At 49.9% G+C, this 23,083-nt stretch overlaps 2 protein-coding genes across 3 annotated transcripts in view; both read left to right on the top strand.

Annotated features, from left to right (window-relative positions):
* Positions 1-8,447: 8,447 nt before the first annotated feature.
* Positions 8,448-19,582, top strand: LOC121093104 (C-terminal-binding protein 2-like). The gene is made up of 9 exons (XM_040604943.1): positions 8,448-8,649; positions 9,318-9,472; positions 9,563-9,707; positions 12,100-12,306; positions 12,920-13,134; positions 13,907-14,037; positions 14,191-14,318; positions 14,884-15,004; positions 16,069-19,582. Exons 1-9 carry the CDS (start codon positions 8,601-8,603, stop codon positions 16,235-16,237), a joined length of 1,320 nt encoding a protein of 439 aa, XP_040460877.1. The 5' UTR covers positions 8,448-8,600; the 3' UTR covers positions 16,238-19,582.
* Positions 19,583-21,764: 2,182 nt separating this feature from the next.
* The window catches only part of KDM3B (lysine demethylase 3B), a 65,456-nt gene continuing 64,137 nt past the window's right edge, over positions 21,765-23,083 (top strand). Inside the window, exon 1 of one of the 2 annotated variants that reach the window (XR_005829485.1) lies at positions 21,765-22,055. Coding sequence is in view for 1 of the 2 variants with exons in the window: in XM_040604940.1 (XP_040460874.1) it covers positions 21,885-22,055 (171 nt within the window). In the remaining variant the exon portion in view is untranslated. The remainder of the gene's footprint in view (positions 22,056-23,083) is intronic. The other variant, XM_040604940.1, reaches the window with a different exon arrangement.

A 23,083-nucleotide genomic window follows, 5' to 3' on the forward strand; every position in this document is an offset into this window, starting at 1 on the left:
AGAAAAATCATTCTCACCGTGGCTCAAAGTCTAATCAAAGCCTAATGGTTGGAGGAGCCTAAAGAGAGTGGTGTGTGGGACGGAGCCTTTTTAACTTGGTAGTGAATTGTTTGCAGCTGTGGTTCAGGAGGAGGAAGCAGAGTAGTTAGGCTGAAGAAAAACTAGGAGCGAAGAGGCTTACTTGTAATGATGACGTGAAAAAACAAAAAGTGGCCTGGTCCTGTGAACTTCTCTATGTTTTTGTGAGAAATGGTAAGAATAAACAAGTGGATCTGAAAGTCTTTAATCATAATCCAAATTATAACTGTGACACAGAAGAGACCTGGTTGGATTATTACTATGGCTGCAATATTAATGCAGTAGTGTGTAACTTGTGAGGAATGACAGGCAGCAGCAGCAGCAGAGATGTTGCCTTCTATGCCATGCACCTGTGTACTTGCTTTGTTACTGCAGGAGGATCTTCTCAATGCAATTTGAGGGATTGTTAAAAGGGAAGAAAACCAGGCACTACTGTTTGTGTTCTGGGCTGCCTGGTGGTAAACCCAAGCAGAACCGTCCAGTGCACGGCAGTGGGAGGTTGTACCTGCCCAGGCATCCCTTGCTACAGGGGTACCGGTGGTACGGGATGTTTGTGGAATGTGTTACTGACTTTCTTGGTACAGAAGAGGATGACAGCCACGGGAGAGGAAGCTTTGTTAGACCTGATTGCCGCTGACAGGTATAACTTTTTAAAAATACTAATGTAGAGGGCAATTTGGATGGTGGTGGTTGTCAGTTTGTGATCCTTAGGCTGTTGTTTCTATTTTGCTGTTTTCACACTCCTTCTAAGCAAAGACAGATTTCAGTAAACTCAGTGAATTGATAGCCAGCATGTCACAGAAGGAAAGCCTGGAGAAAAGAGCGTGTGTGCCTTGAGAAAGGAAAGGATATAAATCAATCTTAACTTCAAGCTCTAGGAAAAGTCTGGAATGCATAAACAATCTGTTAGCGTGTGGAAAATAACAGGGTTGCCTTTTGTCTCCCAGGTGGATTTGTCAAGGACCAATACAATTTCTTCTACAACAGGATAACAACTTCTGCGAAGAGGGAAGAAAAAGAAGAGATCTTCAAGAACAGCTCTAAAAGGTCAGTCCAGCTCAGTGTGAGAAAATAGTTTAGAGGATCTTTCAAGTTCGTTTCCAGGCTGTTTTCCTGATTCTGCAATTATAAATCTTCCCCCAAAGCCCACTGAAATGACCCATTAACTCAGCGCTGAATTATGCCCTGCAGCAGATAAGCAAGGAAAGGGAAAATTCTTCCTTCTGTGTGAAAGCTGAACGCTGTGGCAGCGTTTTCAGGTTGCCTTGGCAGGTGGCCAAGTGGAGGAACTTGAACCTTATGTCCAGCGAAGGGCTGGCCAATTTGCTACACTTCTCTAGTCAGCACAGCCTGTGAGTGCGGTGGAATGGTCCCTTTCTGGATTTTTGCATATTTATATGTATCTTGGCCTGGGACCCGTAGCTTTCAAGTTTATTTGGTTTTTTCCTCCCTCCCCACACACATGCAGAGCTGCACCGTAACCTCATTACAGGTCTCAGAGAGTTGAATAATTGCCAGTCTCTCATGACCAAAGCTTTCATCGCTCTCTCCATCTGAAATTGTGAGGCCAGCTCTGACCTAAGGGGTCATCTACCAGCGCAGTGTACAATGTCTCAGGAATCGCCTTCTCTAATGCTGTGCAAGGTCCAGGCCTCTGACCTTCTCAAGCAGCTGCAGAAACAGCGATCAACTCTGATCAGATTTCCGCAGCTTTTAGTACCAGTTCCATGGGGTTTGTTATCTTTGCTGCTCCTCACAGGTTCGTACAGGTCCTGGCTGATTTATAGTTGGTGGTGTTAGCAGGTTCTGTGGTGACAGGTGACAGCCAAGTTGGTGGCAGCGCCGATGTGCCGGGGGGCAGGGGGCTCTGCAGGGGGCTGGGCAGGCCTGGCGAGGGGCTGAGCCCAGCTGTGTGAGGGGCACCCCGCACTGGGCCCTGCCCGTGGGGCACAGCGGCTGGGAAGCTGCCCGGAGGGAAAGGGCCTGGGGGGCTGGCTGACGGCCGGCTGGGCATGGGCCCCCGGGGTGGCGGAGGAGGCCAACAGCATCCTGGCTGGTACCTGAAACGGTGTGGCCAGCCGGCCCAGGGCAGTGACCGTCCCCTGTGCTGGGCACTGGGGGGGCCGCGCTGTTGTTTTATCATTTATGAGTCTGGATCCTCTGGTCCTTGCAGTGCAGATTACAGGCCAGCTGCCCCTGATGGAAAACATTAACACCAAACCTCATGTTCTTGAAATTCATTGGAGCCGTTGCAGTTCTTCTTCATATTGCTTTCAGGCTACGAAGGACTTGATACAGTACATGAAGAGATTTTCCTCTAGCACATTAAGAACTCATTCTGCAGTTTTGGACGCATGGCAGGCTGCATCTATGTTATGTCTTATCATAGGCTGATAATGAGGTGCACACGGGATCCCCCGCAAAACAGGAAATCCATTCCCCGTGCTGGTGCTGTTTCCTCTCTGTGGTGACGGCAGGAAGATCCCCATAGTAGCTGTAGGAGGATAGTTTTCATTTCCTCTTCTGTTCAAACCCACAGCGATGGACAGTCCTTTCCATTGCTGGGGAGCCCTTCTGAACAAACAAACGGAGAGCACACATCATTTGCTTCCCTCTGAAATGACTGTGTATCACTGTATTAAAGTGAGTAGCAGTCCCAGTGATGTGCTAGGCATCTCTACATCTGCGACTGCCACAGCCAGCGAAGACTGGGCTTGAGCAAGCAAGTATTTTGTTACCAGTATGTGCTGAGTTACTTAGTTGTACCTTATTTTGCCTAGTACTAATCTTAAGATTATAGCACATGGGTGCTTCTGCCATTTTTTTCGGGACTTGATCGCTACAACCCTTCTTGAGTCAAAACCAGAGCATGTTACTGCACAGTGCAGAAGGTGCTGAGGCTCTGATGGCTGAGCCTGGGCCACCTGTAGGGAGTACTGTTGGAGTACTACCCCAGAAGGTAGCACAGAGGAGGGCTGTGCAAACACTTCTGTGCCTGGGCTAATATTTACAGCGCCACACTGCTCTTTGCAGGGCTAGAGACAGACAGCAGACACTCACAGCTCATATTAACACCTGTACACTCCAGAAATATTAACCTAATGCAAACAGCCCAGCAGGAGTTAATGTCTATATTCATAGAAAACCAAATAAAAACTCTTTCATTTCCTAGCATGAGTGCTAGTGCCCTGAACAGCTCTGGCTGCTCATTGCTAAAGGAGGTTCAGGGCTCTGACATCCACAGCAGCTACCCATAACTTTCTGCTTCAGTGCCTGTGGCATTTGGCCACTTCTGGCTCGGTTTTTATTTTTTTGTTCCTACAAATAAAGCACTCAGAGCTGCTCTTGTATTGTTAGCTTCAGTGTGGTTCGCAGCAGGAAGATCAGACATTTAGGTGTCTGTCTGGATAGGTAGAGTCATGTAGCTTAATGGATAGACTGTCTCTTTGGTGAAGTAAGTCATCCTACAGGAAAAAGGAACTGGTAAATTTAAGATGATAATTTAGGGTGAGCAGTTGACATGCTGAACAACAGAAGGACAGTGAGGAATGAGCAGGCTGGGTCAACAGGCACCTTGCGAAGTTTAGGGAGGACAGTGGAGTTCTGTAACAGAGCAGAGTGACCCTGTGCACCTGGTCTGGCTGGGGACTGACTGGCTGAGGGGCAGCCCCACTGGAAGGACTGGGAAGCTGCCATGGATACCAGTAAATGCTGATCCTGAGTAAGACAACCCACACACCACACTGTATTAGGATGATTGTGGCCAGAGACTGAAGGAAGTTATTCCCATCTACTTAGCAGTGGTGTGGCCACACCTGGACTCCTGTGCACAGGTCCCATCCCCTGAAGTTCCAGAGGGGTGTGAAGGAACTAGAGACGGTCCCGTGGAGGGACACCAAGATGGCAGCATGTGACCTGCAATGAGGTTAACGGAGTGGGCTCATTTGCTTGGCAAAGCCAGTTACGGGGGCGATCTGTTATCAGCTTACAGCTACCTGAAGGTTGCAAAGGTGACAAACCCAAATTCATGCTAACAACATCAGGTGATGTGAGAAGTGATGATGGCCACAGTTTCCAGCTTGGGCTGTTCAGGCTGGATACTATGAAAAACATTTTTGCTTGGATGCTGGCGCAGTGCTAGAACAGGTTACCCAGAGATGTGTTAGATTCTGTATTCAAACTTGTAGAAAAAGCCACAGCTGACTCGCTCTTGTGTTGGCTGAAGTACTGCCTAGCACATGGGTTTTGGGTTAGAGACTAAGTCCCTTCCCATCAGCTAGTCAAGGCAATGGTTAACACGTGCATGCTTCGGTGGCAGGTTCAAAAGCCATCCAGGTAGTAAGCAGCTCAGAAGAAAAATTATTTGTAAAAGGAAAGCCACAGTATTTCCTCAAGGGAAGAAAGGAGCTCCTTAGAACAGCACTGCTCTACTACCTTAAGTCTAAATTTTTTCAGAGACAGGAACACAGGAAAATTAAGTAGCTTTAATAATGCATTATAGTACTAGATTTGATTCAAAGACATTTCAGTGATGCACTGTGAGCCCATTGTTCTGATCCTGGTGTTCGGATCCATGATGCATCTTGTCCGATCTGCTACTTGCTCTCTCCTTGTCTCAAGTGAAGCTGAATCAGCATACAGGACAGTGGGTCTGGCAGTGGCAAGACAGACCCAGGCCTCAGGGGTAGCAGCTGTTCAGAGCCATGTACTATACTGAACATGGTAACAGACAGAAAAATAATGGAACCAAAACCAAGATTTTACTGTTCCTGTAGGTTGGCAAGGTACTTAAACAGGTATGAGAGCAATCAAGTTACAGAATATGTATTAGATTACTTCCCCTTGATTTAGGAGCATCCCTACAGCTGCTTTCTGCAGTGAAATGGACGGGGTTTCCATTCATTCAAGCCATGAGACAGGGGACTCCAAGGCACATCGGGCAGCAAAGATCAGTGGTCCCACCCTGCTGCCACCTTTGCTACCTTTCAGTGCTGTGGAAGACAGAAATGGAGGCAGCAGGGTCCAGCTGCTTGCAGTAGGTTTTTGTTTTAATCACTCATGTACATTTTCTCCTCTTGGCTTGTAGAAGAGATGGGCACATGGCAGGGCAGCAGCACAGGGGCTGTTTACTTTACACCTTATCAGCAGCATTAAGTGCTTTAGAGACTACCAGGAAAGACTCAGGTACCAGCCGCTCCCACATGGCAGGACTTTGGACCATGGCACAGAGCTGCTATGTCCAGATGGATGAGGCTTTCTTTACTAGTTCTGCCCCTAGCAACAAGGTTGCCAGGATTTCCAATTTCTTTGTCTGTCCTCAGAAGAACCCTCTCTTCCCTCCTGTCCCTCTTGTTCTTTTTAAGCATCCAACCAAGTACTTGCCATAAGGGCTGTCCACAGCATCCTGCAGGCAGTCCAGGAGGATGCCTCACGGTGTCACTCAGCGCCGCAGCGGTGCTGCAGACCACCAAACAGGCAAGGTCGCCTCCCCCATTCCGTGTGCAAGCCAAGCGGGTAGAGCTGTCCGGGTTTTTCGCAGCAGTATGCGGACACTGCCGTGGTGGTGGGATTTTTGATTTGTAAGTAACTGATGCTGCAGGGAAGCTGTGCCAATAGCTGAGGCACCATTGCAGCTGTGCTCACACGCCATATCCCCGCGGTCCAGATGGTGTGTGACGGAGTGGAGGGGGTTCTAGCGGGACCCCCGGGCCCTGCGCGGCAGCGGGCGGCACGGCGGGGCAGGCCGGACTGCTGCGGGGACACCAAGGCGCCCAGCACCGGCCCTGCCCGCTGAGCACCACGCACGGAGCTCCCGCGGGAGAGCAGAGCCCCAGGCCGGCCCGGCCCTGCCGCCTCGGGGGAGGGGTCGGTCCTCATCCCAGCCCCGGGGGCCAGGCCGGCCGTAAGGTGCCCGCTCCCGCCGGTGCCCGTACCGGTGCCCGCTCCCGCCGCGGTGCAGCAGCGCCGCCTGCCGGGCCACGCAGGCACGGCAGCCTGAGCCGGCCTCCGCCGCCCTCCTCCCGGGTGTGCCCCCACCGCAACGCTGCGGCCGGGCCTGCCGCCATGCCGAGCTGCTCACCGGGGCAGCTCTCACACGTTGCGAAGCGGCGGCTCGGGCCGGCCGGGCCCCCCGCTCTTACGGGGCGCATGGTGCTGAGGTGCCCCCGGCCCCGCGCCAACGATGACAGCGGCAGCTCCGCCAAGGCGCCGCTAGGGGGCGGTAGTGGCAGCCGAGGGGCACGGCGGGAGAGGAGCGTTCCCATTGGGTTGCGAGCACGTCACTCCAGGCCAGCCCCTCAGGGGCCGGCAGCCTCGTGGGCGGGGTGTTGCGGACCTGGGCGGTAAGCGAGCCAATCAGTGTCCTAGCCGACGGGGGGCGTGTCCCGGGCCAGGCGAAGGCGGGGCGAAGGCGAGCGGGAGCACGGGGAGAGCTTCGGTCTGTGTCACCCTTGTCCGGGGCTGCAGCTCGCTCGTATTTCCTCATTTGAGGGTTTGGTGACATTGGTAGGCAACCAAGATCACCAGCTTTTCAGCACGTTGCCAAAACAGGTTTCTTTAGGAAGTGACGGTGCAGCAGCAGGGCCCTGTGATTTCTGGGCGCTGGGCGGTGACTGTGGCACCTGCTGCGCTTCAGCTTGGTGCGCTCAGGCTTGTGTGCACACTTACTCAGTAAAGTCCTTTGTGCTCAGTTTCTCCTCTTTCAGCTCCAAACTCTAACTGATGTGTATTAATGCTTTGTTAAGGGAAAAAACAGTAAGTTTTGTATATCCAGAACGTAAGCTGGAGTGAGGAAGGCTTGTCTGGTCTGTGTCCTCACGCTGTCCCACCTCCCAAGGCTTGCCCCGTTTGTGTAATGTCCTTTGGTAGCCCACCTATCTCAGGGATTGCATCCTTTCTTGCTTGGTCAGAAGGAAACTTTCTGTTTAAGGCAATCTGTGCAAAGAAGACAGATTCTGGGACCCATGTCTAGAAATAACCAGTAACAGCTCTTTGTGGGCACTGGGTAACAGTAGAAACAGATACTGCTGTGGGGATAGCTGGTGAGCTAGAACATGAGCCTACTTTGTGGTATTGTGCGGCTCATTCCGGCATGAAGCGTGAGCAGCTGTGGCTAGCTAAGGGAGCTGCGCTGTGACGTCAGTCAGCACACACTTGGGGTCAAACCTTCCGCCAGGAGAGGCACTCAGCATGACGCACTTGGTGACAAGGTAGGTGCAGGATATCAAGAGATGGGATGCAGAGATGCTGGAAAGGGTATTGTAGTTACTGTAGTGCTGATCTACTCCCAGGACCACGGGACAAGTGTGGGAGATACGGCTGCAACGGTGGCAAAACAGAAGCTGTTTTCATGGCTCCCTGTTTTGTCTCACAGACAGTTTCCCAGGAAGGCCTGAAGCTATATCCCAGGATCCACCTTCCAGGCAAGGCAGGCTTTTGTAACATCCTTCCTGGCTGACTCCTTGCAGCCAAGACACAACTCTCTGAATAGCAAGTTTGCATCTCAAACGTCTGCGGAGTACTCTTTTACTTCGGAGAATTTAGTTCCCTATGAACAGTTCCCCCTTCTTCAGCCTCTGCCTAGGCTGGGAATTCCCTGTTGTCAAGTTTCTGAGAATTGGAGACGTCTCAGATCTTTACAGACTGCACTGCTGCTTTTGATTCTTGCCCTTCTAAGATGCGCCTCCATGCCAGAAGTGCTGAGATACAGCGACATCAAGGCGCACGCAGGGACACACTCAACTAATACCAGACGATCCAGATGAGGTGGTGGTGGATGACTAAAGGGGCAGGAGCACCAGGTAAGTCTGCCTGTGCTTTCTGTCTTCGCGTGTGGAGGGCTCAGGCTCCTGCCTCAGAGCACAGCGAGGGCAGAGGCAAGGATGCCCCCGACACGACATGGCCGGGTGCCGCGCGTCCCACGCCTGCCAGCCCGGTCGCTGCCGAATCCGCGGCCTGGAGGGAGGCACGAGGCCACGGAGCTTCTCCCGCCGCTGTGCGGGCCTGCGGGGTGGCCGTGACCGTGACCGCCCCCCGCCCCAGCAGCGGGGCTCCCAGCGGCATCTCCCCGCGGCGGCAGGCCGCTCCCTGCCCCGCCCCGGCGCTCCTGCAGTCCACGGGCAGCGGAGAGCGCCCACCCGCCCGCAGGGCCTCGCCGCCCGGCGGCCCTCGGGGGGCAGCTCTCCGGCCGGCGGCGGCGCTGCTTTCCCGGGCCCAGGCGCACACGCCGCTCCCGCGGGAGCCGCCCCGCCCCGAGCCGGCTGCGCCCAGGGAGAGCTGCCGCCCCGCCGCGAAGGCCTGTGGGGCGGGGCGAGGCCCGGAAGCGGAAGCGGAAGCGAGCGGCGCCCCAAGTTGCGGCGCCTCTGTGGCGGCTGGGCCGCTCGGCACGGGGCTGCGGCCCGGCCCTTCCGCTTCCTCCCGGGAGCCGGCGGCGGGCGCGGCTGCGCGGGCGGCGGGAGCCGGTGGCGGCGAGTGACGGGGTGTCCCTCGGCAGCGCTGAGGGGCGGCGCGGCACGGTGCGGCCCATGGACCGGCACAAAGTCAAGCGGCAGCGGCTGGACCGGATCTGCGAAGGTGAGTGAGGCGGGGCGGGCGCCGCGTGGGGCCACGCCCGGTGGCGGCCCGGGGCCCGGCGGCGGCGGGACCGGGTGCGGCGGGGAGCCTGGCCCGGCCGCCGCTCCCCCGGCCGGGCTGCAGCGCTCCCGCTGCCGGCGGTGGGCTTCCACCCGCGCCTCTACGGCAGGGCCCCGCAGGCCTGCCGCCTGCCGGGGGCTCGGTGCCGCCCGCCGCCGGAGAGGGGCGGCTGCCCGTGACTGTCGGGGCCGTGGACGTACCCGCTGCGGTGCTGCCTGGGGAGGAAACGGAGCTGGTGCCCCGGGGTGCTGGGCTGGGGGGGGCGGGCTGGGGGCGGCGGGCCCGAAGGGCTCTGTGTCTAGTTTCGGCAGCCCAGGGTAAGGTGGCACGCTTCTGCGTGGGCCGCCTCTACTAGCTCGTTGCTGATAAACCATGTTTTATTTTTCCTTTTATAGTGGTGGCAGAGTTTGGGTATTTTTTCACTAGCTTCGTTTCCCTTCATTAGTTTCCTGTTTATTTCTTTTGTTTTGACTAATCTCTTCCAAAATACTACAGTATTTATATAAATACACATATATGTAGCAGAACTAGTGACGTGTCGGACAGGCAAACAAGGGTTCCAGCATTCTTGTCTTTCACATAATCATTCTTGCTGACTTTCTTAATAGGCATACGGCCTCCTATTGTGAATGGCCCGATGCCAGCACGGCCACTGGTTGCGCTCCTGGATGGACGAGATTGCACGGTGGAGATGCCCATCTTGAAGGATGTTGCTACAGTGGCATTTTGCGATGCTCAGTCAACTCAGGAAATCCATGAAAAGGTGGGGTAGAAAATTTCCGAACATTCAGATATAGAGCTCTGCCTGTTGGAGTAAGCAGAGCAGACTGATTTGGACTGGTTTTTGTTGTAGGTGCTGAATGAAGCAGTAGGAGCTCTGATGTATCACACCATTACCCTCTCTCGTCAGGATCTGGAGAAATTCAAAGCCCTCAGGGTCATTGTGCGTATTGGCAGTGGCTATGACAATGTTGACATCAAATCTGCTGCAGAACTAGGTATGATGACAACATTAGGGTTCTGTTGCGATCAGAACTGAATGTGACATGGAACACTGCTCATGTTTTTCTGTTTTATAGCTGACTGCATTTAAAACCTTTTATGTAAAAAGATTTGGAGCTGCTTAATATCAGGCATCTTTAGGAAGCTGACCAATATCGGAACTGGTAGGTGACTTGAAAGAAAGATTCTCAGTTCTCAGATTTCTCTGCCATAGATGTCAGTGTCTTTGCTGTTTGGGATTCAGAAACCTGAATATGGTTTCAGTAAATTTTGGTGAGGTGGTTTTGGGTTGTTTGTGGGGAAAGAATTGAGCAAACTGATGTCTGAAAGCAGCCTGCAAGTGCTGATGCAGGATACTCGCTGTAAATGCTTGATTAGTAAGTTTTCCTGTTAATTTTTTATATGCAGGTAGGTTCTGATTCAGCACTTTTATTATTGATCCCTTTAGAGCCCTAGGCCTGTGAAAAATCTCTGGATCAGGTGACAAAAGGCTGCTGTTCATTAAACATGGCAGTGAGACCCTTGGACCTTGTAGTCTCCTAGGTGAAGTGGATCATCTAAGTGCCCTGCCCCTTTTTTAGGTTTGTGTCAGAGATTTGAAACATTTCTTAGTGTAATGCAGATTAGATTAAGCTTAATCAAATGCAGGTATTTATATATAAAAATTGAAATAGGCATTATAATTTCCAGATCTGTAAGAACAGATGAATTGCAAATAAATGAAGAGTGCATGTTTGTCTAGTGCTTGAGTTAGGTATAAAGAGTCTTCTCACATGAACGCTTCAGCTGAATAGTCCCAAGAGTGCCTGGCAACGTCCTTGGCTCTCATGTCCTTGGCAGCTGTTACATTTTTGGGCTGAGTTTGGAACCTAATCTGCTTCTAGTGTTCTCCTCTTAAAGTCGCCATCCCTATCATTGATTCATTCGGTTTCAGAGTTTTCCCATTCCCCCTACTCCACACTCATTAACCCAAGGAGAAAGGGGTCAGAGTTCTTTTCCCATCGTACTGCTGCTTGCCACTTTTGCTTTGGAGCGATAGTATGATGACTCTCATGCATGGCCGGGTTTGCTTTTTCATGGACAATTAATGATTATTTTGATGCTTAGCTAGGCCATTCAGTTCATTCTGAGGTAAGATACTGTTGCTTATGCATTCTGAATCTTCAAATCAGACCAAAGGGCCATTGGGTGTTTGCATTTTCTTATCCTTTGGCATAATACTGCATGTAAACACAAATTTGTGTCTAGCAGTGTAAGAGATGAATGCATGTGGCTTGTCTGAATGAGATGGTAACCAGTGAGATTAAAAGAAGTTAGGTTTCCCTGTCTTCCCACCTCACGTCTTCTGAGTCGTCTGTGGCATTATGGCACAATTGTGACGGATTTGATAGAGAAAAGGAGTCGAATGTCTGGAACTGTGTGTGGCCATCGCTCTCCTCGTTCTCTTTGGAGAGCATGGTCTGAGTTTAGTTGAATGTCTCCTCTGTAACTGGCTTCCAAAAGAGTGATGCGTTGCTGAATTTTATGCACCCTCAACTACTGCCTATAGATTTTATTCCTAGTTTTTAGATAGGTGGTGATTTTTTGAATTAAGGATAGCAGCAGCAAAGTGGTATTTTGTCAGTTATCCACCCCCGTTGACTTTTTTTTGTTGTTGTTTAATGACCAGATTTTGTTATAGTGTTCCATCTTTCCCTTTCCTGACAGTAATTTGTGCTTCCAGGACTTTAACTCCATTTGCATTAGTAATTTGCTTGATAGTTGTAGCTATGGGTTTTATGGTCCCTTGTGGTTCTATGTTATTGTAGAGCAGGAGTGTTATGTGTTGTTATTTTTAAATGTAACTTCAAATGGGTTTAGAGAGGCTCCTGTGGCTTCTCTCAGCGTTTAATGAGTGAGTTACTTATTGTTGCTCCTGGGGAAGCTGATGCTTGCAGTGAGCATCTGGACTGTGAGGCCTGAAAGAGCTCAACCATCTGTCTTAATTCTTTTACAGTCTGCCAGTTAATCTGTCAGGAGTATCTCTGGAATGAGTGCATCTTTTTGGATGCAGCTCTTCTAAAACAGTCAGTTTCTTGCATCACTTGTATGACCCAGTTTTCTCATTTCAGCCTGGTTTTTTGTTTTTGGTTTTGGGGTGTTTTTTCTCTCCTGGTGAGTGTGTTCTTCAAATAAATATTTGTAAGGAAGGAATGGTATTTCCTTGGGGTTAAAAAGCTGACTGGTCACATCTATGTTGCTGTAGAATGAGCTTTTGGAATGAATCCTGTGTTTCTTGGCAGTAGTTCTGGAGCACTGAATTGTCTTTCAGCACTTATGCCTGAAGAGCTCTATGTTGGTTTAGCGTTGTGATGCTAAAAATCTTATATGACCTCTGTGGCTTTGTAGGCATTGCAGTTTGCAACATCCCTTCCTCCTCAGTAGAGGAGACTGCTGACTCCACCCTCTGCCACATCTTGAACCTATATCGCCGTGTTACTTGGCTACATCAGGCTATGCGTGAAGGGAATCGAGCCTCGAGTGTAGAACAGATTCGAGAGGTGGCTGGAGGCGCTGTGCGTATCCGTGGGGAGACTTTGGGCATCATTGGACTAGGTAAGTGATGGGAACTGTTGAATTGAAAAGTGAACTGTGAAAGTTTTTGGGAACCTAAGAGTCACAGACTGAAAAAAGTGGTAACTTTACGGCTGTTCATTGTGAAACACACATAAGGAATGCTAGTGCCCTATTCTGTGATGCTGGATATCTTCAAGAGTTGGGTGTATGCCATGGGATTGGGGATTTTTTTTTTTAATTCAAATGACTAGAAGAATTGGAACATTCAGACAGCTCTTCTCGGTGACTGTTTCCCAGTGTGCTAGGTTCTGTATCAGTAACAAAGCCACCTGAAAGCTACCAATTCCTTCTCCCAAGTTCTTGTAATCAGATTATTACTGCCTCTGACTCAGAGTCCAGGTCTGGTTTGAAAAACAGAGCTCCTTCTAGGCTAAGCTCTGGCTATTGCATGGGGAAGGACTAGAATTGGCCACATGGGATCAGCACTGAATAACCTCCTCTGGATCCCTATGGCAATCCTACGGGTTTCCAGGGCTGCAGTACCTTGGGCCCTGGCAGTAAACTCCAGTGTAGGCTCCCAGTCTATCCCAGTATCTTGTCTTTAAAGTTTGTTTTACCTTTCCTTGATGATTGTGGGTTTTCTTTTGTGAAGGCCGAGTTGGACAGGCAGTGGCTCTGCGAGCCAAGTCCTTTGGCTTCAACGTGATTTTCTATGATCCCTATCTGCCGGATGGAGTGGAGCGATCCTTGGGTTTACAACGAGTAGGAACCCTGCAGGATCTACTAATGCACAGCGATTGCATCACATTGCACTGCAGCCTGAATGAACATAACCATCACCTCATCAATGACTTCACTATTAAACAGGTGCAGCAGGAGCTTGATTTCCCCCACAGAGCACTGTGGAAATGAATGCAAACAGAAACTGCTGCTTTCACAGAGGCTGAGAGCGTGTGAATCCTGCTGCCTCTGTCGTGTGCCTCCTGCTGCCTTTGGAGGCTGGGAGCGTGTGGATCCGGGTGCCTGTGCTTTGTGCTGTATAGAATTCCGTGTTAAGAGGAGAATAGGATTGGCTTTTTTTGCCATTTATAAAGAATGTCTTAGGTGATTCAATAATTTCAAATTACCTTTAAAATGTATAATTGACTCTGCTGGTTAGAGCCAGATGTGGTGTGGCTGGGACTGCATAAGTTTCTTTACACAGCTCTGCCAAAGTCTCTCTGCCCAAGCCCACTGCAAAGTCAGTCTCGGGCTCTACTCCACTAGACTATGAATGCTTTTCAGTGCTTTGATGAGAGACACCTGGACGTTGTAGTCCAGTTTTGTATAGCTGGATACTTGATTCATGTCCTCTTTCTTTTTTAATGTAGTAGGATGAATATGGAGTGCAGAACTTGAGAGTTCCACTTTTGCCCTTGTTGTCTTGTGGTTTTGTTTGTTCATTTTTAAAGCAAATTTCTCAAGAATTGCTTGCAGGCATTTCCCCTGTCGTTAGCTTTGCAGTGAGAGCACTCCTAGTTCGTCCAGGCCTCATCTAATCACTGCAGGCTCCTGCTCATTTCCAGTAGACTTCCCAAGATTCACTTAGCTTCCATGAAAAATCTCATTCTCAACCCACTTAATATCTTTCTTCTTCCAGATGCGCCAAGGCTGCTTCTTAGTGAACACAGCCCGGGGAGGGCTGGTAGATGAGAAAGCCTTAGCACAAGCCTTGAAAGAGGGGAGAATCAGAGGAACAGCATTGGATGTGCATGAGTCTGAGCCTTTCAGGTAATGTTGCGCCTGCATGCCAGCTGCTATCCTGTGACTCGTCTACACTGGATGATTCTTTTGGGTTTTTGTTATTTGAGTTACAGTGATACCTGAGAGGACAGATGGGGTTATCACATCTGTAGAGAAACTTTTTTTTTTTCCCCCTAACAGCTTTGCTCAGGGGCCCTTAAAAGACGCACCCAATGTGATCTGCACCCCTCACACTGCCTGGTACAGTGAGCAGGCTTCCATTGAATCCAGAGAAGATGCAGCTAAAGAGATCCGCAGAGCTATTACAGGTAATGAGGAAGACTCTGCTCTGCAGCTGCTGCTGAATTAGTATTCTTTTGTTAGTTCACTGCAAGGATTATGCTGATTGTTCTGAAAACTTGGACTCAGTAACTGGTTTCGGTTTCTGGAACTGGAGCTTAAGTTGGTGATTGTCTCTTTGCCTTCTGAGAATCTTTTGAGTGGCACTTTCCCTCTCTAGGAAAGGGAAAGTACCTTGTAAAGCCTTGTACCTAGTACATCTTCCAAATCATTTGCTATCGTTCCTTTGATGGTTCTACTGCACACTTTTTTTTCTGGAGTAGTACATACTGTCTCTTGGGAGGTGAGGCTTGGCAATTGCAGTTTGTGGCCAATAATGCCCACAAGATCACCAAAGTGGGAAGGAAGGGACTGTTTCTTGTCTTCTCCAGACACCAGTTGCTCAGAGGCAAGTCTCCCCTGCCCAGTGTTACCCTGTGGAGGTAGACTGAAAAGGTCTTGCACGTTTCCTTTCTACTTTCCTTTGTAAATGTTTCAGGGAATGAGCCCATCCTACTTGTCCTGGATTTTTTGTCATTCTTGGCATTCTTGCAGGTCACATACCTGATGCTTTGAGGAACTGTGTTAATAAGGAGTACTTGCTGTTAGCAGCTCAGTGGTCCAGTATTGATCCTGCAACTGTCTACCCAGAACTCAATGGAGCTGCAGCTTACAGGTGAGACATGCAAGTTACTGCTTCCAAGCGTATGTTCCTACTGAAGTAGGCCAACTTCCCTCTCTGGGTTTGAGAACTGCTTGTACTTGTAAGCAGGTATGTTTCTGTTCCTATGTACTCTCTATATGAGCTCTTTCCAGAAACTTAAGAGCAGCAGTTCTGAAGCTGTACTAGGATTTAACCTTTACTTGGTCATATTCAGTTCTAGCTGCATACTGGTTAATTTTTCCAAGTCATTGCAAGACCTGCCCGAGACATATCTTAATGTAAGAAAGCCTGCTGGGTGCCTGAAAAGAGGTCTGGATCTTAACATTTAGAAGTTGTGCATGTCATTAGAACTGCATTAAAAAAAGCACAGTTCTTACCTGTAGCCCAAATGCAGACTGTTAAAGAGACGTTGTCCATCATATTTGGGCAGTGGCCTAATAGGGCATGTTTCAGTATTTCTGTTACAGACCTGCCAAGTAATTGTGGGTGGGTTGCTTCCCTTCTGTTTTTTCTCCTATCTGTAAAGTAGGAAATATATTATCTACCCTTCTTGGAAAGATCTACAGAGGTTCAGATGTATTTATGGAGAAGGCATAGGGAGGCAAAATGGAAGTAATGGAAGAGTAGTTCACTAGCAATTCATGAGTTTCACTCTCCTATTTTTCATCTTATCTCTAGCTGTTTTATTAGTTCAGCTCCTTTTTCTATCTTAGAGCCCAGTGAAGGATAACTGGCAGCTTGCACTCCTGCTGATGGGGAGGGAGTTTCCAGCCCTTCAGAGTACCATCATATAGTGCTTCACACTGTTTTTCACCAGAGACAAATTTTGTACCTGTCTTCCAAATGCTTAGTATGTGACCCGAGATTTATCTCTGCCTGTCTGAGAACAGGTGTCATTTGGTGTTAGGATATAACTGCTACTTTTCAGCTCTGGAGACTTTTCCTCTGTTCTGTCTCCAAGCGTTTTTGTTAGAAAGAGGGATTTACGTTCAGCAGTTGCGTGAGGGCACGGCTCCTTTCCCCTTGTGCAACTGTGTTGGACAAGCTTGTAACTTCTACGTTTCTGTTGGTTTTAGGTTTCCTCCAGTAGTGGGAGTAGCCACTCCTGGTCTACCAGAACCACCAGTAGTGGAAGGGATTGTAGCTCATGGGATCCCTCCTGTTTCTCACTCTGCACCGCGTACCCCTTCCCCAGGAGAGACGAGCAAACTGGATGCAGACAGAGAGATTCCTGCTGACCAGTAGCAGCATCTTTCTCTCCTCTCCACTGGCAGCAGAAAAAAGTAGGAGGGTATCTCCTCCTCGGACCTTCTTTAACACCCTACAGAGACTTTCCTGTTCATACAGGACGGGAGAATGCATTTCAGTACTGGCAAACTTTAGCTCTTGCCTTTATTTTGTAACCCTTTAGTTTTAATCTTTCAATGAATCTTTTTCCTTCTCTGGGGCAGGGCAGCAGTGACCTTGCCTCCCTTTGGAAATACTTGGTTTAATGAATGAGTTTTCCCATGTATCTGCCTCGGTTGTCTGTGCCAGGGAACTGTCCTTGTGCACTTGAAAATAGAAGTGGAGCTGTCTGACCAGGGATGGCCCTCAGTGTTCCTAACCCCAGACTTAAGTGCACACTTTTCAGTTGTGACTTGTAGCTTAAATTTAATTTGGCTGAACCTCTCCAAGTGTAGCCATGGGGAATACTAGAAAAATATTAGTGAATTGGAGAGGTTGTGACTATTGTCTTTATTATGCCCTTGGTAGAATGCAGCCTAGGCTCAGCTCTATGTATTACTTCGCTTGTTTTAATGAAGGTTTCCTGTGAGAACAGACATAGCACAGGCATTGCTAATTCTTGGCCATACAAAGATTTGTCTATGCAGTACTAGGCCTGAAGTTAAAAGTAACAGTCTTCAAAGCCAGCCTTGTAAATAATTTGGAAGGGATTAAAATGTCATCAAATGTGTTCTGGTGGCCACTGTGTTTGTGAGGCTTCAGAATAGTTCACCCTGGAGTCTGTGTAACTTGAAGAAAGCAAGGGAATGCAGAAATGGGAAAAACTTGCACTGGGAGACAGCAAGTAGCAATACCTTGCAGCTGCAGTTGCTGGTCCCTCACACACCTCACATACCTCACAGTCTAATGGCATGTTTATCCACAAGGTATCTATCATGTTAGAATTATAATGGTGGGGGTTTTTTTGTTGGGTTTTTTTGGGGGGAGGGGGGTGTGTTGGCATAACTGCATCAACTAGAAGTAACATACCACTTGTCTTTGTGCTGATGAAGAAGGCAGCTTTTAACAGTTGACCAAATTACTTTCACTCTTCTAGCATGTACTGCATCTGCAGTAGTGGGTAGGGGAAGACAGTGGGGGTTTTTTTACAGGAATGAGCTTTGTGATAACTAAAGGAGAAGGAACTCTCTTAGCTTGTCACCTGAAGCCAAGGCAGGACTGTTGCTCTCAATTCTCTCCCCGTTTCCCAGATGATTGAATATGAATTGCTTCTTTGAGGGGTATGGAATCTTCAGCAAAACAGGTTCCACAGATTTTCCTTAATTCCTAATCCTCCTTTAATTTCATCTTGTTACACTTTAGTCATAGCCTTTCCATGCACAAGATGTAACAATTCTTGATTGTTCACATTGTGTGGGTGTATTAAAGTAGGTGCTATGTGGGAGACATACCCTATCTGCGAGTTTGTCTGCCTCCCTCGATTTTTCCCTCTTTTGTGTGTCTGTGATGGGAAGCTGAACAGCTGGGAGCAGACTGGAAATACACCTTGAGCTGTGGACAAAATCCTCTGTTTAGGCTGTTTACAGTTTGGGAAGCTGATGAAAGCTTTTGGAGTCAGTAAGCTTTCAGATTTTTTTCTTCAATGCTGCCTTCATATAATGGCTTACTACTGATACATTGAAGTGATTCATTCCTTTCTTCTCCAGGCCCCCCAGCAGTTCAAGAAAGGAAAATAGGAAGTAAGTAAACTTCAGGTGTCTTCTTACAGATTTTACACTTTAACTGTTTAGCATTAGTGAGATGATACTAGTTCTCTAGTGCTGAGTATCTTTTTGATAAGCTATTTGTCTTGGTGAAGGTTCTTGGCTTCTGTGTTTTCATGAATGATGCTGATTCTACTTAAAATTCATATACCTCCTTGGCTGCTCAGGTTTAGCAGATCAGGCTGGGACTGGTGGTAGGCATAAGTTACAGGAGAGCTTTTTCTGACCAGGAGCCTAAAGCTCAGAAGCATGTTGATTGTAGCTATACCTAAAACAACCAGCAGCACTTTCCTGCGTTCTCTAATCTCTAGGAAATCTAAATTTTACAAGCTACTAGCTCAGAAAGCTGTTCTTCTGACGGGCAGATGGGGAAAAGTTTTCAGGGACTGAGAGCTCATCTTCTGCCCATTGCCACATTGGGGAAGTAGTCTGTCAATACCTACTCTTTCCTTATTTGCTGCTGAAAATTCCTGCCTACTTAGAGGTTCAGGTTTGAGATTATTTTGTGGTAAGGGGCGGCCTCTAGTTATGAGCTTTGTGAATACAGCGGATCAGAGTACATTGACCTTGTCTCTTCTAGAGCACAATGCAAGATAGATTTATTTTTTTTAAGAGGCAACATTCTTTTTTTTTCTTCTGAACTGCAAGTATCTGTATAGATTAGTCAAACAACTGAATATAGGAAGAGTGGAAAGATCTCATTTGGGGGACACTTGAGTTTCTCAATTCTTATTTTTGGTACCTAGATATACCGGTGACTAGTAAGCATAGGAATGAAAAAATTGGTATCATAAGAAATGTTTCCAGTTACGGGTACTAAGGAGTTGAAGCTGATAGCATTGTTAGTGGCTCTGTTCTATCCAACACTCTGCAGGCTTGTGATTGGATATGAAGGCAATTTTCCCTTTGATTAAAGCCACAGCAGAAAATGTTGAGGGAAAAATGAACAGAACCCTTATCATGACCTCAAAGAAGGACTCTTTGTGCTTACAGGATTACTCTGCTTGTATGCCTTTTGTACCTCTGCTTATAGACTGAACCTATTATCACCAGACAAAGGCTGTTCTGAACAGATAGCTCAAGGAAAAATTTACCAGTACTAAAGTACCGTGTGGTCTTCTCCATCCACTGAGTGCCAAGTCCTTTGTTAGCACTGTCTCCTGTGTGATACACTGACTTGCAGTTCCCCCTCCCAAACTTAGGGCAGTATACAGAAGTGGAAGGATTTTAGTTTTTTTTTAAATGCCTTCCTTCAGAACTAGTGCAGAGCTTTAATCCCAAAGAACAGAAGTCTCCCAAGGTGAGGCAGGAGTGCCCTAGCTGCACTAATCTGCTTACAGGAGGTGCTCCCACTGTCCCAAGGTACATTCTGTTTGTCAGGGTCACTGCTGCTGACCAGCTTTTTTATAGAGGACTCAGAGTTTCAGAAATATATTTTTGTAGACAATGACTAAACTGTGAAACATTGAAATAAAGCATGTAAACAAAAACTTACAGCACTGTCCTCTGTACAGATGTTTTTCTCACTTCAGTTCTCTCCTGACTCATTAGAAATGTTTGATTACTTCTTGGATATATTTTAATAAAGTTCTCCAAAGAACATGGCTGCTGTCTATGGAAGGGGTGGCCTTAAATATAGTATTGAAGGGGAGGGTTGAAAACCTGTACAGGTGAGTGTGCATCGGTCCTGCTTTTCTCATATTAGGTAGGTTGGATCTTCCGCACAGTCACTCCCTGGATCAGCCACTCTGGCAAATCACTTTCATTGGATTCTGGAGCACTGACTGTTAGTCAAACCTGTGACGGTGGCAGGCTGGAGAAGAAGCCATCTTCAGTGGTTAAGGGACAACCGGATGTAGCCTGTTGGTTACTTATGTGACTTCTCACAAGTTGAAATTGTGGTAATTGGATTTGCAGCAGCTTCTTAAGTGTGTAGTGTAAATACACATGTTTAAACAGCAGTAGCTGCCTTCACCCTTTTACAGTAAAATAGCATTTGAAACTAATACACAAAATTAGCCCATGAAACTAATTTTTCCAACATATAAGAATAGCTGGTGCAACAGAATTAGCATAGAAAAGTGTTGGTTATTTCATAAATTCAAGTTCACATTTATGGCCTATGCTTCCTGTGTTGATCATTATTGAAAGTTAGGAACCCCCTTCCTATTCTTGTTGGATTATACCACTATTTGTCTAGCTGGTGCTGTGTGCCTTTGGAATATCCAGCATCACTCAGGAGATGGGATACAGGAAACGCTGCCCTGCTTTATCATAGCAATTTCAGTCTTGGAGCTGGGGGAAGGGGACACAGGACCACTTGGAATCTTTCACATGGTTGTCCTGTTTCTAATACCTAGTTGATGATACTGTTTGAGTAAAGAAACTTAACAGAGCAAAGCCTGCTCTTCAAAGAATATAGTACTGATCCTGGATATACACCATGGCAATCACTTAGATACAAAATACAGTGGTTCTGCTACCCTTCAGTAATGTTTCACGTAGGTATTGGCTCTTGTACTTTAAAAAAAATATAGGGCAGGAGGAGTTAGTAAAGCTAGTGGCATGTAGTAAATCAAAACTCAGATGCTACACAGCAAAGGGGGATAGAACAGAGTTCTGATGCCACTAATGATTGTTCTGACGTTCTGTGTAGTTGCTCAGAATACCAAAGGCAGAGTCTGCTTCCAAAAAAGTCTTTTGAACTGTCTCTTTGTGCTACAATTTGTCTTCAAAGGTGTTCAGTATTTTATCTGTGTGCCATGTCAGGCCTAAAATCACACCATAAAGAGTACAGCTAACGAGATGAAACAATGACGTACACTTCTGAGGACAGGCACATTGTCCAAACTGCTATCAGGCATCACCTCACCCATTTCCCAGTACAGCGAACTGCATCCCGCTAACTGGAAAGTAACAAAGATGAAATGTTGTCATCTACTGAAAACATCCTGGCGCAACCATTTCGAATATGGGAATGTGAAAGCAAGCAACTTGCCTTTACTGCTGCTAATTCAGTGTTAAATGTGACTCTTTCACGGTGAGGAAACAGCACACGCACAAGAACATCCTTGTTCTGGTATGGAGTAGAGCATCTGCTGCTCATTGCAGTTTCTACCGGCGCTACTATGTCTTTACTGCACCAGCAGAAGGAGATGTAAATTGCGCATCATTTCCCTCACAGCGGAGGATTCTGAAGTATCTTGTGGTTGTTCAAGTGTGTTGAAAATGAGCAGGCTTAGCGTACGGCACTGTTCTACACGAGAACTGTTCGGATGTATTAATCGTGGCGGCTGCAAACCATCAACGCAATGCCTGTGTGTTCTCGCCTCCCGCACCAGCCCCCCGCAGCAGATCCAGCACGCTTCGCACTGCTGGTGCCGCTCCGGAACGTCCAGCCCGGCAGCGGGGGCGGCCGCACGCCTCCCGCCGCCCCCGCCCCGGGGCTGCTGGCGTGTTTACCTCGCGGCCGAAGCCAGGCCTGCCTCATCTCCGTGACAAGTCCCGGCTCTGGCCTTGGTGTTAATGGCAGGCCCCGCCGCGGGAGGGCCGCCTGCTGCGGCTGCTGGCCGGCTCCGCCGCGGGGCTTGCCCCTGCCGGCGCCCCTCAGCCGCGCCGCCGCTCCGGCTCCTGCCGCGGGGCCTGGCCGCGGCCCGCCCGGTCCCGCCGCCTCCGAGCTCTGGGCCGGCTCCCCGCGGCTGCCGGGCGGGGTGGCGCGGGGCATTGTGGGGCAGAGGAAGACAGGGGGGAGGCTGTGCGGGCGAGGTGCATGCCGGGAGCGGGTCGGGCGGTGCTCGGAGGCCCAGCGCGGGGCAGGCGCTCGCTCGGTGTCTCGCGGCGGCGGCGGCGGCGACCGGTGGGCTCGGGCCGGCGGCGGCGGCGGCGGTTCCTGCCCGGCGGGGATGGCGGACGCGGCGGCCTCCCCCGTGGGGAAGCGGCTCCTGCTGCTGCTGGCGGCGGGGCCGGGCGAGGGCGAGGCGGTGGGGCCGGAGCCGGGGCCTGCGCTGCCCTCCCGGGCCTGGCGGAGCGGGACGGTGCGGGCCATGAGCGGAGCCGTGCCCCAGGACCTAGCGGTGAGGCCCCGGTGGTGGGGCGGGTTGGGCCGGGGTGGGGCGGGGCGGGGCGGGTGAACGCGACCTGGGGCTGGGGCGACCGGGAGCCGCGGGCGGGGACGCCGCCGGCCGGGCCGCCCGCGTGGGCCGCGGCCTCCCGGCGCCGGGCAGGGCTGCGGAGCGGGCGAGGCGCCGGGGCCGGGGCCGCGGGGCAACGCCTGCCCCAGGCGCGTGGCGGCGGGATCGGGCCGGCGCCCTGCGCCCTCCCTGGGGCGCGCTGCCCGCCGGGCTTGCCGGGACGCGCGGCGGGCCGAGGAGCGGCGGGCCCGGCCTGCGGCGGCGGAGCGGCCCTGCGGGCTGCCGGGGCGGCGGCTGGGGGCGGCTTACGGGGGAGACCGGCGCCTCCGGGCCGGTGCCGCGCTCGGGTGCTGGTACGGCGTTTGCAACTTGCAACCTCGGTTCGTTGGGCTTTTTCGGGGAGGTGTTAAGTATCCACCATCCGCCTCGGTGGTGCCCCGATTTAGAAGGCATAACGTCGATTCCCTTCTGTCTCGGATTTTATAGGGATCTGTGCTTCGTGTGGTGTGTTAAACGCTCTAGCAGTTGTTTGGCTTATCTCCAGTATAGCGCAGTGGGGCGCTTGGGGGGACATCTTAAAAAGATACCTGTGCTGTTTCCCTTCCGTGTGTCAGCCCCGCGTGCTCTCGCTGTGCGGGAGGGCATGCTGCTGGGAGCTGTGGCTGTCAATGACCCGCCGCCTGGGGAGCGTGCTGCTGGGAAGAGTTTTGTTGGTTCTCTTTGCTATTAGCTGTTTAAAAACCCTGTTGTTGCCGTAAGTTCTTGCAGAGTTCCAACTTCCCAAAGTTTCTTTGACTTCCGACAGCGATGCTGCTTTCTTTGGGTTTGTTGTAGAAGTGCAACCGAGGGCTGCCAGTTGGAAGTAGTGTGCTGGTTTTGGCTTTGCCGCCCCGGGTGGCCTCGCGCCCTATGCCTGCAGTTGAGAGCTGTGCTGATCCACTGTAGTTGCTCCCTTATTTGTTTGAGGAGAG

The sequence above is a fragment of the Falco naumanni genome, chromosome 8 (assembly GCF_017639655.2).
Source record: "Falco naumanni isolate bFalNau1 chromosome 8, bFalNau1.pat, whole genome shotgun sequence".
NCBI lineage: Eukaryota > Metazoa > Chordata > Aves > Falconiformes > Falconidae > Falco > Falco naumanni.

Excerpts from the sequence above, each read along its gene's own strand:
- LOC121093104 (XM_040604943.1), top strand. The coding sequence starts at position 8,601 with ATGGACCGGCACAAAGTCAAGCGGCAGCGGCTGGACCGGATCTGCGAA. Across the intron at positions 9,708-12,099 it reads CAAATCTGCTGCAGAACTAG|GCATTGCAGTTTGCAACATC; the intron begins GTATGATGACAA and ends GTGGCTTTGTAG. Across the intron at positions 14,319-14,883 it reads GATCCGCAGAGCTATTACAG|GTCACATACCTGATGCTTTG; the intron begins GTAATGAGGAAG and ends GCATTCTTGCAG.